General features: G+C 45.3%; 1 protein-coding gene across 2 annotated transcripts in view; it reads right to left on the reverse strand.

Moving 5' to 3' along the window:
• The window catches only part of Rcan2 (regulator of calcineurin 2), a 234,000-nt gene that overhangs the window by 66,243 nt on the left and 143,367 nt on the right, over positions 1–24,390 (reverse strand). Inside the window, exon 1 of one of the 2 annotated variants that reach the window (XM_016009799.3) lies at positions 21,332–21,642. The exons of the other annotated variant lie outside the window; for it this stretch is intronic. Within the exon in view, the coding sequence (XP_015865285.1) occupies positions 21,332–21,418 (87 nt within the window). The 5' untranslated portion in view covers positions 21,419–21,642. Of the gene's footprint in view, positions 1–21,331; positions 21,643–24,390 lie in introns of those variants that run through there. 2 annotated transcript variants of the gene reach the window in all.

The raw sequence follows: 24,390 nt of genomic DNA on the forward strand, positions 1-24,390 counted from the left end.
GCCGACTGCTGAGCTCCTTCCGCTGTTTCCAAGGGCCCTGTGTCATTGAGCAGGGCAGGACCGACACAAGGCATGTGTCGTCATCGGGGCCTTGGGAGGAGAGGAAGTCATCAGAGTCATGGACCTCCAAAGTACACAAGGTATCCTTAGCAACCAGCCATTTAGTAGATCAGGAAACCAAGGCCCGAACTGGTTACTTTCCAGCATTAGTTGGCTAACTGGTAAACTTTGAAGGCTGGGTTCCTGGGTCTGTGTCTAATCTCCTTATGGGGTCACTGCCTCTCTCATTTCACAGGACATCCTGGACCTGCTTCCTAGTGATGGATCATCAAGTTTCTGTCCTGAATTTTGACCCTTCTTAATTTATCTTTATTGAGATCTAAGATACACAGACAAAACACTTCAGCTCGACTGGGTAGTTAGAGTACAGAATAACTAACCACAGCATAACCACCACCCACAGTACCTTACGAGGCTCCAAGCTGCCTGGCCAGCCATGAACCACCTCCCCCAGCCCTCAGAGTAGCCGCTATTCTGGCTTCACTATAGATTAGTTTTGCCTATTCCCAAAATTTGTGTACCTGCGAAGCAGGCAGTTTTAAAGCCTGCCTTCTTTCACTTTACATTATAACAGGAGAGGGTAACTTTCTACCATGTAAGGACACATAAACTCAGGCACCTGTTCTCCTGGTGGGCACATTAGAACATACCCTCTTTCAAGCTGTTATGAGTCAATTTCTATAAACATTTTTGTCTGTGTCTTCTGGTGGGCATATGCACTCACAAATTCGAATCCCTGGATCTCAGGGTAGACATATATTTAGTTCTGGAAGACACTGTGAACGATTTTCCAGAGCAGTGGTAATAATTTGCCCCCCTGTTGGTAATGTATGAGAGTTCCAGTTGTTCCTGGGTCCTGCCAATGCTTGGCACAGGCTGCCTTTTTGCTTTTAGCCTCTCTGTTTACTGTGTAATGGTGTCTCAGACTGAATTTAATTAGCATTTCCCTGAAGACTAATGCTTCTTTTTCATTTAGATATCTTTATTTATGAAATATCTGTTCACATATTTTGCTCAGTTTTTAACTGGATTCTTCTTTTACTTGATTTTGCATTTCCTCTGAATATTCTGGGAACATGTTTCCTGGCAGACATGGAAAAACATGAATTTCTTCTCTCATGGGAAGCCTTGCTTTTTGTTCTGAGTGGTACCTTTTAATGAACAGGAATTCTTTTATTTTTTTCTTTTATTCATTTATTCAATTTGTAGTGTGTGTGTGTGTGTGTGTGTGTGTGTGTGTGTGTGTGTATGCAGAGGGCAGAGGAAAATTTGTGGGAGTTGGTTCTCTTCTCCCACCATGTGGGATCTGGGGATGGAACTTAGATGGCCAGGCTTGCTAGCAATCACCCTTGCCCACTGAGGCTGAGTTATTTGAAGTCCAATTTTCCACCTATTATGTTTAGTGTACATTGGTCTTACTTAAGAAATCTTTACCTACTCCAAACCTTGTCTCTTTTAACTAGGGATGGTCAGAGCATCTAGTCATTTCCTGCTGACTTAGCAGATCTGGGAGATGCTGGGAACTTAGCTTTCTGTCAGCTACAGGAGACAAGACTAAGAGAGGCAGAAAGGAACCAACAGGATGGCACTAATACAAGCAGAAGTGACTGGAGGGAGGGAGGAATCAGGGGGTTTTGGTTAGGGTTTCTATTGCTGTGAAGAGACGCCATGACCACGGCAACTCTTTTTTTTTTTTTTTTGTGATATATATTTTTTATTTTACAATACCATTCAGTTCTACATATCAGCCATGGGTTCCCCTATTCTCCCCCCTCCCACGCCCTCCCCTTACCCCCAGCCCACCCTCCATTCCCACCTCCTCCAGGACAAGTCCTCCCCCGAGGACTGTGATCAACTTGGTAGACTCAGTCCAGGGAGGTCCAGTCCCTTCCTCCCAGACTAAGCCAAGTGTCCCTGCATAAGTTCCTGGTTTCAAACAGCCAACTCATGGAATGAGCACAGGACTTGGTCCCACTGCCTAGATGCCTCCCAAACTGATCAAGCCAATCAACTGTCTCACCTATTCAGAGGGCCTGATCCAGCTGGGAGCCCCTCAGCCTTTGGTTCATAGTTCATGTGTTTCCATTCATTTGGCTATTTTTTTTCAATAATTGAGTAAAACTGAAATTGATTATATGCCACAGTCATCCTAGGGACCTCCATGCTATATATATAGCCTCTATGGTTCTATGGGTTGTGGTCTGATTGTTCATTTTATATCTAGAATCCACCAATGAGTGAGTACATACCATAACTGTCTTTCTGGGTTTGGGTTACCTCACTCAGGATGATTTTTTCTAGTTCCATCCATTTGCCTGCAAATTTCATGCTTTCATTGTTTTTCTCTGCTGAGTAGTACTCCATTGTGTATATGTACCACATTTTTTTCATCCATTCTTCCGTTGATGGGCATCTAGGCTATTTCCAGGTTCTGGCTATTACAAATAGTGCTGCTATGAACATAGCTGAGCATGTATCTTTATGGTATGTATCAGCATTCTTTGGGTATGGGGAAACATTTCATTAGTGTGGCTTACAGTTCAGAGGTTCAGTCCATTATCATCATGGTGGGACATGGCAGCATGTAGGCAGACATGGTGCTGGAGAAAGAGCTGAGACTTCTATATCTTGATCCACAGGCAACAAGATGTGAATTGTGTACCATACTGAGCATAGTTTGAGCATAGGAGACCTCAAAGCCCACCTCCACAGTGACGTACTTCCTCCAAGGCCTCACCTACACCAACAAAGCCACACCTCCTAATAGTGCCACTCCCTATAAGCTTATGGGGGCCAATTACATTCAAGCTACCATATAGGACATGGTGGAACACGCCTGTAATCCCAGCATTTGGAGGTAAAGGAAGGAGGTTCAGAGACCCTGTCTCAACTGCACCCCGCTGATGCCATCAGTTACAAAATGAATCTACAATTAAAACTTGAGGGGAAGTTTCTCTTGAGAGAAAAAGACAGACCAACTACCAAATCACCTGAGCCACTTAAGTCTGTCACTGGAAGCATCTTCAGGATTTTGAGGAAGGTGGGATTCAAAGCCTCGTTGAATAATCACTATAATTTCCTGCTATGCATGGGATGGGGGCTCCTGAAGAGAGTCATGCAATTGGTAGGGATACAAGCAACCCTATGCCTTTCTTAGAAGAAGGTGGGCTGACAATAAAGAGTAAGAACTTTGCAGTGGCTTCATTAGATAATGCCAGGACATCACTCCATAGTCGCTTAACCTCTCTCCTAACGGGCCAGTCATGGCTGCACCATCTACTCCCTGCACATTCTCATTAACTTTTCACACTTTGCAGCTTGGAGGCTTCTCCTGCATGTCTATCTCCTTCCATCCCAAGCTTCTCTGCTGGCATACCCTTAGGATTCACTTGATGCTCACACTCAAGAAGCTCCCATGGCATCTGGGAGCCAATGGGTAAATGTTCATCCTTTCTTTCCCTGGACAGAATGCTCCGCATTGTGCCCTACACAGTTTCTTACACTTTCCATGGAATTTTAGCAACCAGTTCCAATAGCGAATATCTGCTCCATAGCGGCCTTTAGACTTGTAAGGCCTCAGTGCTCCATGCTACTCAGGCCCCCATCCCTGTTTCTTGGTTCTCAGTCGGTACTGTGGCTATTGCACTTAACCTTGGGGTTTAGTTTAGCTCTCTGGGGAGTCCGGGCTAAGATGATAATGAATAGGAGTTTGCTGAATTGATGTAGCTTCATCAGATTTCCAATGGGGGTCAATTTCTACCCTGCTGTAGCTTCAAAGGAAAACTCACACCTTTCGGTGTGAGCAGCTAACACAAGGCAGCTACCTTCTTCGTTTATTTCAGAATCAATGTAGCTCTCTGCTAACCACAGGGCTGAAAGTATTTCTCTGTTGATGAGGAGGGGGCCAAGACCAGGATCAGACTTTGAGGACATTCCTAGGCTAAGACACTTACTTAGACCAGTTTGGTCTACAAGAAATATGCTAAGAATCTGGCTGTCCCATGACAGGGGCATTGTCCTATTCTCAGATGGTCCTCCTCGGTTACAGTCTTCTACTTTGGATGCTGGCCAAGCTCCTGGTGAGCATAAGTGCTCAGGCCACACTGCTGAGGTGTTGGGGAGGAGCCTGTAACTGCAAGAGGCAGTAAAGACAGTATGCTGTGGAGTGTGTGCACACCAGAGCACACGCATGTGCATGCATGTTCTCTCTCTCTCTGCTCATGGAAGGTAACATGGTTACTAGTAGGCAGTGAGTCAACAAAAGGTAACGTCTGAGGAGGCTGTGCAGCCTCAAGGGTGGCCAGCTCTCATCAAAGAAGCCAAATGGTAAATGTTGTCAACAGATGATTCCATCCAAATCCCTTCCTCCTAGCCTTCTCCAGGTCCATAGTGACCATGGCCATGACTGAGCATTCTAGAACATCGGCTGCCCTATAAAACCCTCGGCATTCCTATAGCCCCAGAGAGCTGAACTTTCACAGTTCACCTGAATAAATGCACACACCACCAGGGTTACTCCCCTACCAGTGGCAGAGAGAGACACTTCTGAAGGAAATGAGGCACTGGGAAAGGGCAGGCCGAGGACAGCCAGATGACGGGGAGGACAGCGACGGTGACATTTACATAGCATTTGGAAAGTCAGCTCTCTCTGTTCACATAGCCCACTGGCATCCCATTTTATCTCGGCTGCTCTCTCACGCTTCCTGTACTCTGGTTGACGCGCCAGTCTTCTCACTAGAGAGCTCTATTTTTGAGTTCTTGGGCCTCGGTGCAGTGCTGTGTGCACCGTAAGAGCTCCATTTCTGGAGGGCTTCCGACTGCTCGTGTGTCATCTTCGCAGTGAGCCCACCCACCGCTGTGGGGAAGAGTTCCGCCTGAGTCACTTTCCCCTTTCCTGTCCTTCATCTTTTGCTTCCTAAAGCACGGTGCTCCTAGTAGAGTAGCAGGCTTTATTACTTTGCTTATCATTTCTCCTCTACCACTAGAGAATGCTTACTTAATAGGAAGCATTTTATTGCTTTATTTGATGAAACTTCTTTATATTAGAGAATAGCATCTCTCGTCTGGATGGAGACCTTACATTCCAGTTGGGCCTGGTCAATCACCTGGCTAAGGGACCGGCCCAGGACGGCAGGCTCCCCTTAAGCCATGCTAAGGAAATAAGCGGAGCAATCATTCCTTTAATGAGATACTAGACTTTTCCTCCCCAGAATTCCCGCCCCAGCATAGTCCCTCCGAGTAGCCATGATGTCCCGACTCAGGCAGATCCTTTTCCTTCTCTTCTTTGTCTTCATAGGGGGCCTGAACTTAAATACACTTTTTCTGGTCCTCTGAGCTTCCTGACTCTTTTTCTACACCCCGCCCCCGCCCCCCGCTCCCCGCCCCCGCCATGTGGCCGCTTCTCTACCATGTGTCTGACCTCCATGGCTTCTTCAGGTAAGCAGTATGTATAGCTTTCTTCCTTCTCCTGAATTCCCTCCCTGGAGAAGCTGCTGAGAGTTACAACTGGCCTTCCCCGAAGGGTTATCTTTTAAACTGTAATACAATTATCCGTAAGCTTCCATTTGAGTCCATCTTTGGAGTATTTTATTAATGAGACTAAGATTCCCCCAAGAAGGGCCTCCAACTTCTCCAGTATCGCCAGAGTCTACCATGGGTCTGGAATATAATGGACACTCCATAACTGTGACCTGAACATAGAACTTTTACCTTCAGATCTCAGAGCTAGCTCCTGCCAACTCATGTAGTTCCAAGTATTTATAGAAGTGGAATTTTTCTTTTCTTTTTTCTTTTTTTTTTTTTTCTCGAGACAGGGTTTCTCTGTGTAGCTTTGCGCCTTTCCTGGAACTCACTCAGTAGTCCAGTCTGGCCTCGAACTCACAATGATCCACCTGGCTCTGCCTCCCGAGTGCTGGGATTAAAGGCGTGCGCCACCACCACCCGGCAAGAAGTGGAATTTTTCTAACAAGTGTTATTTTGTAGCTCAAGTTGCCTTTGAATGCATGCTTATTCTGCATCAGCCTCATGAGTTTGGGGGTTATAGGTGTGTGCCCCCATGCCTACCTTTATAAATCATTATTAACTATTTTGTCTTTGTCAGGTACAGTGTTTAGTGATGGAGAACAAAGATGGAGGAAGACAGGATCCTTGACTTTGAAAAGCTTGCTGTTTGTGTTAGAAGGCTACTGTAACCCACTACAGTAAACACAGTGTTAGAGATAATGCAAGACAGTAAGTAGGTGAGCACCGGGAAGAGGTAGATATGTCTTACGGGTCAACCAAGACTCTCACAGGAATCAAACTCCTGAGGATCTGAGGCTTCGTGGCCACATGGACACTCACTAGAGTTATGTATGAGGAGAGAAGAGGCGGGGAGTCACAGCAGAAGTTGGGGACAATAGACATAAACGTCTGTATTCATGTGGTGATAGAATCACTTTATTATTGATATTCAATCATCTTCGTATGGTGATATAACTGCTTCATTATTGATATTCAGCCATCTACTTGGCACATATTTTCTGTGTTCCTATTCCATGCTGACCTGGGGATTCAGTCATAAACAAATTTCTGCTTCTAGACAGCTTGCATTCTGGTGAAAAGAAATAGATAATGGACAAAATAGACAAGTGGATTAAGTATTTAAAAAAATAAGTGCTCTCGTTGAAAACAGGGAAGGAAGGAAGGCGGGGGTGAGTTGTGGGAATGAACGTGTTGCCGTGTGTGATTCAAGTGATTTTTGTTCATGTTTAGATCATTTTTTAGCATCCTCTCTGAGAGGCTGGCAGCTGGCGTGGCCAGCCTATGGTTTTATGGGACACTTTAAAGCAAGTGGGATGAGGAAAGAGGCCTTCATGTGTTATCATCATTGTAACATTAATTGCACTATTAAATCCTATGACAGCTCAGAGCAACTGTCCAATAAACAAACAAATGGAGAGACCCACAGCAGTGGCCATCAGGCAAGGATGCTGGGCGAGGTGGGGAGGATTGAGGCCAGGAATCTTGGCTTTCCATCCCAGTTTTCCTACTGCCTGCCTGATGTGGGCAGCTCCCTTGTGTCACAGAGCCTGCCGCCACCCCCACCCCGCCCCCGGGATGGTGATAGGCTATATCAGTCGGAGTGTGGAGATTCAGGCCTGCTGAAGAGGTGAGAAAAGATAGGAACAACCAGAGGATAATTTGAAACAGAAGTCAGCCAGATCTGGGTTATGGGCGGCAGGAACTTGATTGGTGACTTGTGAACAAGTAATCCTGAGAAAAGTCACATCTATCAGTCACCGCAAGTAGATCAGGGAGTGGGGTAAGGGCCAAGCAGTTGGCATCAGAGACCAAAAGTGTTTTTCTAGCCAAAGAGGAACAGACTCACTCTGCAGGGCACAGCACAATTGAGCTAAGTGGGTTGTAGTCATAGGGCTTCAGGAAAAACCCTGAAGGATCATGGTATAAGGGTCTCATCACTGGAGGATTCCTAAGGGAGGCTAGAGTCTGAAAAGGAGATGGCTATGCTGGGAAGCAGGCTCTTCATTGTCTTCTAACTGTGAAGGCCTGAGCTTCAATTCAAGACTCAACTGAAGAGGCTAGATAGAGAAGAAGCCCTAAGGGACTCCAAGTTTATTCGACCCTGAAACAATGTCAGGTTGGAGTCCTGAGATGTGTGCTTTAAGGTCTCATTAGCTCCTTCTATTTAGCAGACAGATGTAGACCTAGGACGTGGCTTGTCAAGTTTTTCATTGGAAGGATGCATCTGTTAATTGCACAGAAATTACCGTCCACTTTCTCGTATTCTGTGTATAAGACAATCCTGATTTTGTACCTGGGCATAGGGCCACCCAGAACAAGGTGATGTTTTCAGCCTGTCTTGCACACAGATGGGTCCAAATGCCACACTCTACCCTGTTGAACATGGGGTGAAGTGGTACATGAAATGTCTGTGGTCTGTCCTTCCAGGGCAGGGGGAAGGGTGTCTCATCCCCTGCTACCTCCTCCATCCCACTTCTCTCATTCAATTTTCATTTTGTATGTCCTCAGCGTGGACCATTGTGCTGTAGAAGGACTAGGGCATGCTGTGACAGTTAAGTGAAATGACATAAAACTGAAGTTTTCCTTTTTATGTGGTCAGCTTTGAGAGTGTTATCCCAAAAGAATATTAGTAGTAATAATTGGATCTCCATACGTATGTATGCGTGTGCGTGTATGTGTGTGTGTTCGTGTGCATGTGTGTGTGTGTGTGTGTGTGTGTGTGTGTGTGTGTGTGTGTGTGTGTAGGAGGGTTGCATGTATGCCCCAACAGTCCTTTATCTAAATTTTACATCTGAAGAAAGTAACAAATAAGAACTGTATCATTCTGCCTCCAGAATAGCCTAGAATATTCTAGACGCAGGACTGGCCATCACTGTATTTCTCATTTGAAGCTGTTAGAAATGTAAAGGGCATCACGGCAGAATAGCTGTATAAATAACACCCACCTGTGACTCTGAGTCTCTGTGTTGCTCGCAGAGCACAAAGGAACAGGATTTGGAGCCCTGGGTTTAGATCCCTGGTCCTAGAAAACCATGATGATCTTACACACATCACATTAACACGAGTTCCTTTTCCCAAGTCCCATTGAATGGAACCTAATCAGGTTCTCAAGATGATTGCTTTCCTATTTTAACTTCTTCTCTCATTAGAAAGCCAGAGAAATAACTAGAAGGCAATCAGCATGCTTCAAGGCTCCTGGGACTTGGGGGCCGAGTTTCACAGGCTCTCACTGTCTGGGGTGCTGCAGCCAGTTCTTCTCTGCTCCCCTCTTAGCAGCAGCATCCACAAGTCATAACATGACCAGGAAGAACTTTCAGTTCAACCAGGTGACAAGTCTCTGATCTGCCAAAAAAAATGCCTCCATAGCCCAGTCCCGTTGCTGTTGAGGCTGTATTCCAACTCCTTCCTAAGGCAAGCCCAGTTTTGGTATGACTTCATGTCTGCCCAGGTCTCTTCTTCCTAGAATCACCCTCGCTGGCATTTCTGCCTGGTGCAGGCTCCACCTGGGGTACCATCCTTTTCTCCTGCCTTCACCTGGTGAGTATGACTTAACCTACAGAGCTGTAACTTAGTAATTATCCCTTAGGAATGCTTCCTCTCTTCCCAGAACACCAGCTTACAACCACTTCTAGACTTCCATAAACTGGAACCAGAGCAAACCAATGCCTCTCCCTGTTTCTGTGTTTCCATTACCCTCCCCTGCAAGCCTAGGAGGTTGAAACTATGCCCCCTTTTCCATCACTCTGTATAAGTACTCCTACTTTATATCACATGCTCCACCATCATTGTGAAAGTGTATGGCTCCCTAAAGCCCCCAAAAGAGGATTGATCATGATCCCTTCCACTGAGTGGTTATTATCCCTGCATCCAAACTTGTATTTCCTTCTTACATAAAGGAAAATTCATAAATAAGTGTAACCATATCTCTTTGCCTCCAAAGACCAAGCAGCTTTCCAGCATACCTTTGCAACAAAGCACAATACAAAATGTGAGGCATCTGAAGCCAGGACACTTCATCAGTGACATGTTTGCCCTGAAGGAATGAGGATCTGCAGTGGATCTCCAGAACCTATGTACAAATGCAAGATGGTATACTATACATGATTGCAGTCCCAGGGCCAGGAGGCAGAGACAGGAAGTTCTCTGTGGCTTGCTGACAAGACACCCTGGCTTTATTCATGAGCTCCTGGGCAATGAGAGACCTTCTCAAAGGAAGTGGACATCATTTTTGAGGATAACACTCAAGGTCATCCTCTGGCCTTCACATACAGGCACACACACATACACACTTAAAACATGTGCAAACTTGACTCTCTCCTTTGTTATATAATTTGGAAATTCTACCAAACTTCACGTTGAAAAAATGGTGCTTCCTAACCTCATGAAATTGTGGCCACAAGGTAGTGCTCTTTCAAAGAGAGTTCAAGTCTTCCGAGGCTGTACAGTGTTAACTACTGTTAATGATATACTTAGTTACATAGTGCATCGTTTTGCTGACCACAACACGAAGTGTCTCCTTTCAAAGGCAGAATATAAAATAGACTATCCACTGTCTTTCTCATCAATAATTCAGAATTTACTGCTTATTCATTCGGACATTGGATAGTAGGGCTTTTAGTTCAAATTTTATTTTTAAGTATTCCAGAATTGAAAACTATTTTTATGATAGAAGTCAGTAAGCATTCGAGGAGAGTGGTACATAGCAAAAATTTTAGGGCAAAATGCCTATGAAGCAAAAGAGAAATTGAACTCAGCTTGTGTAATTAATCTAATTTCCAGCTATCTCCACAGTTTTAAAGTAGAAATGAGATCTGAAGGTCAATATTGAAAGTATTGTAATTATAGTTTAGCATTACTGGCATGAGATCACTCTGTAATTGCCTTTAACATTCCTGCTCTGAAGGAGGTGTTTAAAGATATTTTTGAATAAATGGGCTCTGGGCTCAACCTCTCCTTTCCTTAATAGGCATCTTGCCTTAAAACCTCTGTTATTTTCATGTAAAGTTCTCTCTTATTAATGCGGCTCAGGTTTGGAGTTTCGGCCTAGCTCTTTCCAAAAAGCGGTGTAAGTACAGTCAGGTCCTGAGAACGGGGGCCTGCCTTTGCACTGTGACCTCCAGTTCCTTGGGACAGAGCAGCGGGAGGTGAAGAGACCAGCCCTCCTGACCCCTGCACTCCTGTGGGGAAGCTGAGCAGTGAATAATCACACACACACACACACACACACACACACACACACACACACACACACACACACACTCCAAAGCCACCTTGTGACTGTCCTGAAGGCAAAGCCAAGGAAAGTGTGCAGAGTGCCAGCGGGCTGTGCTACTTTAGATGTGGAAATGAGGAACCAATGGCTCTAGGGGCTGGGGATGTGGCGCAGTTGGCAGAGTGCCTGCTGGCATTCAGGAGACCCGGGTTCTATCCCAAGTACTGTATAGACAGAGCACAGTGGCACATGGCTATTATCTCAGTACTTGAGAGGATTAGAAGTCAATGCCATTCTCAGTTATGTGGTGAATTCCAGGCCAGCCTGAGCTACTTGAGACCACACTCTACCCCCTCAAAAAGAATCAACGAGCTGGGCAGTGGTGGCAGGAGCCTTTTATCCCAGCACTCAGGAGGAAGAGGCAGAAGGATCTCTGTTGAGTTCAAGGCCAGTCTGGTCTACAAAGCAAGTTCTAGGACAGCCAGGGCTGTTACACAGAGAAACCCTGTCCCAAACTACCAAAAAAAAAATCACTGGCTCTGTAGAAGATGAGGAGTGTGGCATGTGGACATTTGCCGAGCTACTCAGTGGGATGCAAGGGCAGGGAGCGTGTGATTAGAGAACATAGAGAACAGAGATAAGAGAGAGGTGAGATCAGCAGGACAGCTGGGACATGGTCTTCTGGGCCTTAAGAGCCCCAACAAGGACTTGGATTTCCTTTTGGGCCTGACAGAAGCCACTGATTCTCTGGGGTCCATCTCGGCTAGGGCAAGGGTTCTATGCCTGATGCTCTTCAGTTCCATCTAGCTGCTTCCTCTTTGGGAAGTTTCAGAAGTTTCCTTACACCATACTGTTTTTCTCTGGGAACACTTCCTGTTTATTCAGACTCCCCCCGCCCAAATTAGAGGGGGCCTTACCCATAGAGGCTTGGAAAGACCAGCAAAATTACAACCAAGAGAAGAGAAAACAAAACAAACAAACAAACAAACAAACAAACAAACAAGAATGCCAGCCTCCCTATTACGTGCGCTTGACTGTAATTCTGTTTTTGTAAAGAGAAGTTCACAACTGTAGCCAAGAAAATTGATGAGGAGGCGGGAGGAGCTTGGTCCTGCCTCAACTTGATATGCCATGCTTTGCTGACTCCCATGGGAGGCCTTACCTTTTCTGAGGAGTGGATAAGGGGTGGGATCGAAAGGAGGGGGGGGGGACGAGAGAAGAGGAGGAAGGGGAAACTGTGGTTGGTATGTAAAATAAATTAATTAATTAATTTAAAAAAAGATTGATGAGGGACATGTAAGGGGAGAGAGAGAGAGAGAGAGAGAGAGAGAGAGAGAGAGAGAGAGAGAGAGAGAGAGAGAGAGAGAGAGAGCGCGCCTTGGAAAGAAAACTCAAAACCCAATAGAAGAAATCCACTAATGGCTGTGAGGGTTACCCTACTGGTCACCGTCACGGTGGATCTGACTGGCTCTGGTGGTCCACTTCCTCTCGTCACCACTCCACGTGGACCCCCCTGAAGCTGTGTGCGTGGTCAAAGAGGATGATCTTCTCAGGCAGGGGAGAACTTCTCTTCCGTCTAGAGTGTGACCATAGCTGCACTGCCCTGTTGGGATGTCCATACAAGGTCTCCACCGTTGTCTCTGCCTGTTCCCTCTGCCAGCTGTCACATGGCGTCTTCACATCTCTCATGTCTTAATCCTTTCCACCAACCTCTGATGCAGGCATACTTGTTCTGATCCATTGTCAGCGGAGGAAACCGAGTTATAAGGGCAGTAAGGTTCTTTGACTAAGATCATACCGCCCATAGCCAACTAGAGAAAGCTGACCAGGATGTCTAATTCTAGAACTTTCTCACTTAACCTTTGTCAGTAAAGGAAGCCTCTTCAGTGGTCAAAATGGCGCTCACCTTTTGGGGAAGGGGGGAGGACACTGAGCGGCACAAAGGGCAAGACTGCTCATGCCCAACAGGTCTGCTCATCTCTCTATCCAGAGCCAATCTGAGGACTTGACCCCGGGAAAACCTCAATACATATTTGATGAATGAGTGAATGAATGAAGAAGTACTTTGTAGAGTGACTGACAAATTGTAAATGATCGATATATTGTTGCAATTCTTAACTTTGCTCACTGCTTATGTATCCTGTTCTAGAAAAAGATGGCCTGAGATGATGTTCTTAGTCAGTACAGAAAGGCATATAGTGAAGTCATAGAAGAAGAAATCAATTCTATTAGATGGACTATTGATGTGGCTATAATAATACGCCAAGAGATCTTATTTTGTGTCATGAACAAAATCCTAGACTAAGTCTTCTCCCTTGAGAGTCTGAGATTTGTTTTGCTGGGTGAGTTTCCTAGGAAAAGGCCGAATTTTAAATAATCTGGAATGCACTAACCTCAAAGCAAAATACCATTATTTCTGTCTCCATCACCTCTATTCTACCATTTTTCATGGTTCATCCCTCACCAAGACCATGGGAAAACACATGAGTGGAATACTGTGAACCCTGTGAATCAGGCTCACAATGAACCTCAGCAAACTTCCTCCAACCTTAGGCTGTCTCTAACTCTTTTGCCTACTCTTGGGACCCTTTTCCTCCTACTGGGTTGCCTCATCCAACCTAGATATGAAGGTTTGTGTCTAGTCTTATTTTAACTTGTTATTCAGTTTTGGGTTGATATCCCTGGGAGGCCTGCTCTTTTCTGAAGGAAAATGGAGGATCAGTGGATCTGGGGGAGAGGGGAGGTGATGGGAGGCTAGGAGGAGTGGAGGGAGGGGAGGCTGTGGTCAGGATGTATTACATAAGAGAAGAATAAATAAAAAGAAAAAAATGAATGTATAACAAGATGCTTAAAACACAAAAGGTATATTTTAACCAAAATCTCAAACAGATGCCATGCCTTCAGCGGGGCTATTCAGTATAGAATAACAGTATGTGGTATGTATATCAAACTTTTGACTTAAACACATCAAGTAAGAATAAATTCTTCAGGGGTCATTTTCTTCCTGACGCATCAATTCCAAGGCTCCCTAGAAAATACTGGGCAGACCGTTATGATTTACCATCACTTGTCTTAAATAGAAGCATTAAGGAGCAGCAAGGACATGCTCTGGGTCCTTCCTTCACAACTGCCTTGCTAAGAGAATACTTTTAGTGAAGACAGTGTGTTTGTTTGGTTGGCAAATCTGACACTCGGGTTATAGGTGGCAACTACAGTCAGTCTCTCAGTTTCCAACAGTGGGGAAAAAGATCTTGAAACAGATGAGGAAGTTTGTAGTTGACTATTCGGCCTACCAATGCTATTAGTTTACAAAAGTGTGCTTTGTCTGTCTCTAATGTGAAAGCTGGCTGAGAAATTTGCCTGATGACTTTCCCATGGAGCATCTGTCATTTGCATAAAACTATTTTCCCATTATTTGTCACTTTGTGTGGGTGCAAAAGAAAAGCTTGGTATTGAAATTTTGTTTATTCATAAATTTTAAATTATTTTCAAAGTGGTATCAATTCTTGATCATGTTATTCACAGTCCATAGCAAAATCCTGTTTTGTTAGCATTTTGATTTGCTTATATCCAGGATACTCTACACACACACACACACACACACACACACACACACACACACACACCTCTAATTTTCATAAAGTAAGGTTGGTTTAGATATATGTAACAAAATACCATTTGATAATACAGTCACCAAATAGAGAATGTCACTTTGGCTCAGTTACACATTTTGGCTACTGGAACATTACCATGAATAACTCTAGAGAGTTTTCCATTTCTGACCATTAAGCTGCATACAATACAGACTTGGCTAAGTTACCATGTAGATGCATCGCTTTTGATGATCCTCAAAGAGCTACAGTGGTTTGCAGAACCATAAGGTGTTGTAGAATATTAGTTAAAGATGTGTTACATTTGCTTATGCTGTGGAACATTTATTTAATGATGCAAAGATGTGTTGCATTCTTTTATGCTGCATTTGTTTAACTCTGTGAAGCTGTGTTACTTTGCCTGTCTAAAACACCTGACTGGTCTAATAAAGAGCTGAACAGCCACGTGGTGGGGCACATGCCTTTAATCTCAGCACTTGAGAAGCAGAGACAGGAGGATCTTTTTGAGTTCAAAGTCAGTCTGGTCTACAGAGTGAGTGCCAGGACAGCCAGGGTTATACAGAGAAACCCTGTCTCAAAAAACAAAAACAAAGAAAGAGCTGAACAGCCAACAGCAAGGCAGGAGAAAGTATTAGGCAAGGCTGGCAGGCGGAGAGAAGAAATAGAAGGAGAAAAGAGAAAAGAAAGATCAAGGAGGGAAAGAAGGAGGAGGACTCAAGGGGTCAGCCCACCCAGCCACACAGCCACCTACCCACACAGCCACACAGCCACACAGCCACACAGCCACACAGCCACCAGTTCCTCCACGAGGCAGCTTCTGGTACCCTGCACCCACATGCTCATTTGAGTCATTCTTTCTCATTCCACAGCTCTTGTCAAACAATGCAAGTCAGTTGAAACCCCCAGGGGTTCAAACCCCGAAGAGATCGCATTGTCTTAGGAGACTGTGGAGTGCTGGTCTCTTCCATCACCCACTCAACAGCATGACACAGACTGTGAGTCAGCCACCCGAACTCTTATAGGAAAAGAAACAGACTGCACAAAATGGTCTTTTTGTCCCCATGATTATGGAGCACCTAGACAGTTAAGAGATGTACCCAAGGTCGCATGGGTTGGGAAGAGAAAGTAAGACTCAGGAGTGACCTTAAAATGTGATTGTTGGTAACAGAACAGACGTGCTTAGGGGACAATCTGTTAAATAGAGTAACTTACACAGAGAACAGCTATCCCATGAGTGAACTTGTACATTCATGGGATCTAAAAACAGGTATGTGATCTCGTGAAGGCTCAGGAGCTCTTGGTGGAAAAGTAATTAGTTACCTGATGCCTGGTGGGGAGCATAAAGAGGGGGTGGTCAATTCGCCCCATCTTATAGTTAGAGAAGAGGGGTATGAGTGCTCTCTTGCACATAACCTATTGCATGTCTTGAAATGTCTGGTAGACTGAAATCTGAATATCGCCCATGAAGAAAGGATTACTACTTAACAGGATGGATGTGCCAAGGAACCTGAATCAAGCATCATACAGTATAAGTACATATCACAATTGCACATAAATATACACTATTTTTACTTGTTAGTCCCAAATAAAAACAGAACAAGAAAAGAAAAGGCATTGGCTTTGCAGATTTTAATCATGTATAAGGAATTATTACTGGGGCTGGAGATATCGCTCAGTGGTTAAAAGCATTTGCTGCTCTTCTGGGGTTCCTGGCTTCAATCTACTATACCAAAATGGTGACTCACAGCTGTTTATAACTCCAGTACAAAGGGATATGATGCCTCTTCTGACCTCCATGGGCTCCGGCACACATGGAGTGCACAAACATATACTCAGACATGTCCACATACACTTCCGTGGGTCCCTAAGAATGGCAAGAGGTTAAAGGTAGGCTGGCTAAAAACAACAGATGAAATGGGATGGCCTCTTTATTTTTTAAATCTCCCATTCCTTCTACCTGGGATGATTTTGTCTAAGAGCTATACATGTCCAAGATCTTTCTGAACAAACTCTTTTAATGACACATAAAGCCAGAGAGGTTTCCACTGACCCGTAAGCAAGGTAGCTGTTTTACCCTCTGCCGTTCATCCCTCAGGGTGCTAATTTACTGTCTGCCTCCCACATGAGAACGTGCACTCTTTGAAGACAGGGACTGCCTTGCCCATCCCTTAGTTCTGCAAGCAAGGCCTGGGAAATAACAATTTTTTTCTACAGATGTTTTTGAATGAATGAATAAATGTTCTAGGCCTGAAAGTTCTTCGAGACTTCTATACTTCCTATGACACTTGCCATGTTTCTCATCTGTTCTCATTAGTAAATGGGAGCTTTGGGAGCTTTCTGACTTCAGTACAGAGTCCACAGAGGCAGGGGTGGATGTCTATAGAAGGATCAGAAACTCACTAGCCTAGAGAGAAAGCACCCTCCCCTTTTTTTTGGTGAGGGAAGCCACCACTGCCAAGAAGGTCAAGCCCCCAGGTCTGTATGTCTCCTGGAAGAGCAGAAGACCACACAGAGCCACCAAAGCTGCCCACCCACAACTTCTAGTGGTGTCTCTAGGGAGTGGTTCCCATGAGCCCAGAGGAGGCAGACACACTGCAGATGTGGTAAACTGATCAAACAGTTTGGGGTGAGCCTTGGCATTTCTGACAGCCTGGAGTTCAAAATTGCAAAGATTAAGCCTTAGCTTGGAGGATACAGATGAAAGCATTTAAGCAGCGGCAACTCTTGGCTGACCTGGATGTACTAATTCATGACTAGAAGAGACAAGCTACTGGCTTAATATGATGCTCTGTGCCCAGGCTCCATTCATACCAGATATGTTAGAAGTTCTGGGCACAGGGCCTGGGCATCGTCAATATTTTTTAAAGCCCTTTAGGGGATAGCTATGTTCAATACAGCCTAAGAACCAGAAGACAACGAACAGCAATTTCATTATTAACCTATCATTATTTTTAAAGTTTTGGCTCTCCTGGTGATGTGAGATGACTAATTTCAGAAATATGAGAATATTCAAGGAAATCAACTCCCACCCACGGACATGCGTACTAATTCATCGTCATGTTTTCTTTCTAGTGATGACTTTAAACTTCTAGATCTTTATCTATGTTATCACGCTGCTAAATAAACAGCTAAGTTTACCAAACCACCAGTGATGGGGTTTCTAGAGAAGAGCAAATATGGCTGACCACTGGTGGTCCGATTTCCCCCATCCTATGGTTCTCACACTTTAGGGGAGTGGTGTCTGAATGGTCCCCTTTGCATTTGTCTAAAACCCAGGTGGGAGTGGCTTTCTAAGTCACTATGAGAAAGACCATGAGAAAGACACTGCCCTCACAGAAGCCACCCTACTTGTAAAGAGTGCGCATTGGCTGCATCTCTGCAATGGGGCAGTTTTTCTGTAGGGATTACACAGAGAAAGGGGGACCCGTGAAAAACATGAAAAAGCCTGAGGTCAAGCGATCTAGATGTAGGCCTCTGTTATCATTGACATCAAATATGTTTTTGAGATTTATTTTATTTTTTATTTATTTTTTATTTTTTTTGGTTTTTCGAGACAGGGTTTCTCTGTGTAGCTTTGCACCTTTCCTGGAACTCACTTGGTAGCCCAGGCTGGCCTCGAACTCACAGAGATCCGCCTGCCTCTGCCTCCCGAGTGCTGGGATTAAAGGCGAGTGCCACCACCGCCCGGCTTTATTTTATTTTTTAAAATTATTTTATGATTTTATGGGCATGAGTGCTTTGCCTGCATGTATATCACGCACCACGTAAGTGCCCTGTGCCCATGGATGACAAAGAAGAATGCTGGATCCGTTGGACCTGGAATAATAGACATTTGTAAGCTTCCATGTGGGTATTAGGAATGGAACTAAACCATCTCCCAGCCTGTATTTATTTTTAATTGTGTGTGTGTGTATGTGCATATGCACATGAGTACAGGTGTCCTGAGTATCCAGAAGGGAGTCAGATTCCTTGGAGTTGTAGTTAGTTACAGGAGGTTGTGATGTAGGCAACATCCAATCCACTGTGGTTGCTGGGCACTGGTATACTTCAGGAGAACACAGTGGTATACTCTAACCACTGAGCCATCTCTCCAGTGCCATTGGAGCAGTAAAGGCTTCCAAGAGTGGGATCCCTGATTCTACTAGCTGTCTATTTTTGGTACCTAATTAAGAATATTATATTTGGACACATTTTGACACCTGAAATTTTATATTTGAATCTCCTAAGACAATATCTAAGAAGTCATAACAGTGATCTCATAAATTTCTACAGGTCCTGTTGATTTCCCTTGTTTTTAGTAAACAATACAGACCTTTCCTTGATAAGGATGTCACTGCTGCCAATTAAATGACCACATAGCTGAAATGGCAACCTATGTTTTCTAGATGGTGGTGGTGGTAGGGATGGGTGGTGTGGTGGTGGTGGTGGTGGTGGTGGTGGTGTATGGTGTGTGGTGGTGATGGTGGTGGTGGTGGTGGTGGTGGTGGTGGTGGTGGTGGTGGTGGTGGTGGTGGAGGTGGCTGTGGTGGTGGTGATGGTATATGGTGATGGTGGTGGTGGCGGTGGCGGTGGTGGTGGTGTATGGTGTATGTATGTTTTTATTTTACACTGAGAACGGAAGGGAAAACACTTTCTAGTTCTGAATTATCCCAGCACACTATACTGGAGTTGGATTTCTTTGGCTAGTTGACTAGACTTCCCTGTCCTTCAGAAAATGTTGGAAATGATGGCCATGTTGATAGAGAGAGCTGACATTTATTGACCACTGACTGCGACTCGAGGACTGTATTCAGTTTTTTTTTTTCTTTTTACATTTGTACATCTCTTTATTCCTCTTAGATAAGCCAATATGGGATAAATTACTGTCTCCACATTGCAGATGAGAAAATTGAGACATAAAAATCAGGAACTTCTTCACAATAAACAAAACCACCATGGCTCACTGATGTTGGTGGAAAGAGCATGTGGTCAATCTCTCTGAGCCCTATGTTTCTGGAGAAAGCTTGGGCCAGCCACTTCACCATCTCCCTCCCCGCTTGGACATCACAGACAATGTGCTGCAGGCAAACAGATGGAGTCACTCAAGTGTGGGGTGGAACCAACTTGCCAGTCCCTCCACGAAGCCACCGCAGCCTCTCTAAGGCAGCCAGCCCCAAGAACTTCATGTCCCTTTAACTCCACGGAACGATCCCCGTCTCCAGGAAATGCTGAGTGAATGGCTATGTTATGTCCTTATCATAGAGACATGCAGTGTATGTGTGTACATGTGTGTATGATCACATGTGCATGTGCGTGTGTGCGTGCATGTGTGCGTGCGTGCGTGTGTGTGTGTGTGTGTGTGTGTGTGTGTGTGTGTGTGTGTGTGTCTACAGGTCTCTAATAAATATGTTCCTCACTTTGAGCTTCAAAGAGTTGAGAGTAGCTTGTAAGACTTGTGGGACAGGATATAGATAAAGAACCAGTGAGGACAGAGGGGGCTGTGGAGTTTTACTCTCTATGCTGATCCAGCAGTGCTAGGGTGACTTTAGCTAGTGACCCACAGTGGATTTTAAGTGGGCTCTAGCCTTAACCTAGAGGGACTTTAGTGAAAGCTGTCCCTCTAAGAGTGCTCACACCATAGAAGAGTGGAAGAACTGTGTCTCGCACACACATCTCCATTCAGGAGACGTCGACAAGCAAGCCCAGACCTTCTTATTTGAATTCTTCAACCCTCCCTATGACAAGCAGTAGGGAGTGGAGCTCACACTGGAATAGGATTGGTAAATACAGAGGTGCGTGCTTCAGATTTGAAGAGCAACCAACCAGAAGACTGACTTCATTCCAAAAGTGTGTCCAGACCTGCAGGCTTGAGTGATACCGTCCTGTGTGGGCTGGCGACATATGAATCTCCACCTGGGAAGCTCCGGCATGTCACCTGCACTCACAGCATCGAAGAACGCAGGGCTTCACTCACTAAGGTTAGAACGTTGATGGCCCATGACTGTAGCATAATCCTCGCCTTCTTCTTCCTGTTCACCACAAGCTACTGTCTCCCTTCTTCTCTCCCCCCTCCGCCTCTCCCTCACCTCTCTGTTTATAAATGCGAAGCTTGGCTAGGTCTTTTGCAGAATGTGAGAATGAAAGATTCTCATTTTACACGAAATCTTTTTCATAATAGAAAACCAAGTTGGGGAAAAAAAATCCCCAAGAGAATCCTTGCAATCAGAGGACTGTTGCCCATCACAGCCCCCCTGCTGCACGGGGGGGGGGGGGGGGGGGGGAGGGATAGTGTGTGTGTGTGGGGGGGTGACTCTAAGCCTTGGGATGGAAAGATGGATTTCTGCCTGAACTTTCTTCACAGACCGCTGTGTGAAGAAAACGACTCACTGCCTCTGCTCCTGACAAAGGCAACTCGAAGTGCTGCTCCCCGACTTTAGATTTCTACGCACCGGAGACCGGCACTGCTGTGGGACCGCGTTTGTTCAGTCTGAGGACCACATCACGGCGTATTTTAAGTGACATGCCGTGAATGGGTTTTGTCCCACTGTCAGGACATCCTCAATGGACGGGTGATTGCTTGTACTTTCCTCCATTAATCAATGATTTAAAACCCCTCTCAATACCCAGGACCTACAAATTACCCAGACTGGTGGAGAGACTGTAAAGAGAACAGGAAAGCATGTCGCGAGGGAAAGCGGTGACCACAGATCACTCAATACAGAAGATGAGAATAAACTGACCATGGAATACCCAGTCACATTCAAATTTCGCATGCTGGTCTCTTCTAACTTGTTCTAGCTAGCATCACCACGCGCTTTCCCTTGTTTTCATGGAACAAACAGGCTGCAAATGATTAACCCAAGTCGTATTTCCCCTACACTAGAAAAGCCTCTGCTAAGCAGCCCCAGGAACGGCAACAATGAAAATAAACACTCCAACTGCATACCTTAACCTCCTGATTGGTAAAGACCTCGACATCCACCACACAGGCGACCAGAGTGGAAACATCACAGTCCATGCTAGGGGCTGGCATTCCCCCCTTCGGAATTCTCAGTGAAGAGTTAGGCAGCCTCGGAGTTGAGAGTGAAGGGATGCCCCTGGATGGATACTGTTGTGGCCAGGTCCTGGTGCTGCCCTGCTCCTGGGATGTGGGGCGCAGTGCTGGTTGGAGGCTCCGGTACCTAGAGCCCGCTCCCGCTGCACGCAGCGTCTGAGGCAGTACAGCAGAGTAAAGAAGGGCCCGGCTCTCTCATGCCAATGACATCATCACAGAGACCGACCGACACAAGCCGAGGCTGCCCCCACCCCCCCAACACACACACACACAAGCCTTTTATCTCTAGGCAGTGCAGTAGCGCAAATTGAACATGATTACGTGCTAAATCTGAACTCAGACTAAATCAATTCAGGCAGCGTTCGTGAGGAACTGAGTCATGGCTGTTGTTTCAGCTTATGTCTGCAAAAAAAAAGCAGTGGAGGAAAAAAAAATCTGACAGCAGAGGTTCCGCTTCGGGAGGGGAGGGTGAGAGCCACGGGCAGAGAAGCCTCCGCAGGTTAAGGTTTGATGGTTTTCTGCCTGGGACAAGCAGGAAGTTGGGGCATTTTGCAGCTTGCCTGAGCTCTGCTGATTGCTCCGTGCCCCTCAGAGTAGCCACGTATGTTCTGGGCTCCCTACTGCATGCCAGACATGGGCTGAATAGAAATGCATTAGTGAGCCATTGAAGTAGGCTTCTAGGTAAGAGGAAAAAATTAGAGGTTTGTGCAAATTCTATTTGAAAAACATTAAGTGCAGACCAGGAACTCAAAAGTACCCTTCTAAGCTTGGCATTCCAGGCTCTCTCCAAGGTCATTCAGACCAAAGGCAGTCAGTGGAAAGGACTTGCAGTGGCCGATGATCGCACCCAGGGACAGATGGCAGGGTCTAATGGATAAACGCATTCATGTGGGTCATTGTCACAGCCTCCAGGCTCGGCTTTGCCTGAGACTTTGAAGGGACTCTTTTCTTTGCTTTTTCTTTGTCCCGATTGTGAATCCCTGAAGGGCAGGGCTCTGGCTGTCCTGAGCCTTGTGGAGTGCCCACCACAGAGGATGTTATGACTAAATCAATCAAGTGGGAAGAGCCTTTTTTTTTTTTTTTTTTTTCACGGTAGGAGTGAGAAGGAAAAATATAAGACTTGTTTAAACTGCGTTAGTCACACAGGTCTCAAGAGAACACACCAACACCCTGCAGGATTTATCCCAAAGAGAAAAGAGATGCATTCCCAGTGGCCAGCAGAGTATCATGGTTTAGAACAGATAGGTGCCTCTTCAGAACATTATTGGAGAAAATATTCTAACTTTACCCACAGATGAGAAAGGTGGAGGAGGCATCTGAGACTGAGGGTTGACATTTTTGTCTGCTCCCCCTTTGAACGCCAGGATTTAATCAGGCATTTCCCACACTAAAAGGTAATTCTTCTGCAAGTAGATATTGAGACTGAGGAAATGCTTGTGTGTGTGTGTGTGTGTGTGTGTGTGTGTGTGTGTGTGTGTGTGTGTGTTTACATGTTGTTCAGGCACTGTGGAAAATACAGGTAATCATATATTCATCATATATATATAATCAAATAACACTTTCTGAGGATGAATGGGTACAATATTCTGTACCAGATGTTCTTAAAGAAAAAAAAAACAAAAAAAAACAACAACAACAACAACAAAAAAACAAAACCCCAAGTTTCTACATCGTCTAGGGGCTTAAAATATGCCACAGAGAGGCTTGCTTACACAAAGCAGTAGTGATGATGGAGAAGCAGTCCAAGAAGCATTCAGTGAGCACATTGGCAGAAGAGCAACAGATGCTGAATGTTAGGTGCCAGGTTAGGATGGAAAACAGGCACTGAGAACTAGGACCAGGCCTCTTCTCTGACCTCGACATACTGGCAAGACTTTGGGAGACTGGGGAGGGAGATGAGCTCCCCAGCTAAGAGACAGCTGCTGGAAATATCCGCAAGGCAAGGCAAGAGGGAGCCATCCGGGCTAAGCTTCATGGAAAGTTAAATTTGAAGCAAACAGGGAAGCCAGAGCCTGCTGCTATAAAACCTTGAGGGGTCCTCCGTGTCTTCCTGGTCAACCATGGAGTATGTTGCAGTTGGAATAAGGATGGCCCCCATATGCTCATATATTGAATGCTTAGTCACCGGGGAGTGGAATTGTTTGAAAGGATTGGAAGATGTGGAGAAAGTATATCACTGGGGGATGGGCTTTGAAATTTGGAAAACCCATTCTCTCTCTCTCTCTCTCTCTCTCTCTCTCTCTCTCTCTCTCTCTCTCTCTCTCTCCTTTTTTTCTCTCTCTCTTCTCTCTCGGCTTATAGATCAGAATGTAGCTCTCATCTACTGCTCCAGGGCCATCCAGGAAGTACTGCCATGCTTCCCACAATAGATGATGATAGACTGAACCTCTGACACTGTGGGCAAGTCCCCAGATAAATGCTGTCTTTTGTAAGAGTTGCCTTGGTCATGGTGTCTCTTCACAGCAAAAGAACAGTGACTAAGAGAGAGTGCTAGGCAAGATTTCTAAGAAAGCCAAAGGGGTCTCAGATATATAAATACCACTAAAATGTGAAGTATATTCAAAATGAGAATGGTTGTGAATACCATCAGCATCCATTTAAGAGGCTGATTAAAGGGTATTTTTTTTCATATCCCATGGAACACCTAAGAGTTCACTTTTAAGACTGCACAGCTGTGCAGCTGAGGAGAAGGCTCAGCGGGCAAAGAGTCTGAAGGATGAGTACGAAGACCTGAGGTCAGCTCCCTAGCACCCACATAAAAGCTGGGTGCCACAGTGTGCATCCAGAACCAAGGTGCTGGGAGGAAATAACAGGTGGATCCCAGAGCCCTGCAGATGCCAATCCAGTGAAAACAGCAAGCTCCAGGTTCAGTGAGAGATCCTGCCTCAAAAAATAAGGTGGTAAAGTCATAGAAGAGGACCCAGAAATCAACCTCTGGCTTCCAGGTGTCT

Source organism: Peromyscus maniculatus, chromosome 21, assembly GCF_049852395.1.
Source record: "Peromyscus maniculatus bairdii isolate BWxNUB_F1_BW_parent chromosome 21, HU_Pman_BW_mat_3.1, whole genome shotgun sequence".
Taxonomy (NCBI): Eukaryota; Metazoa; Chordata; class Mammalia; order Rodentia; family Cricetidae; genus Peromyscus; species Peromyscus maniculatus.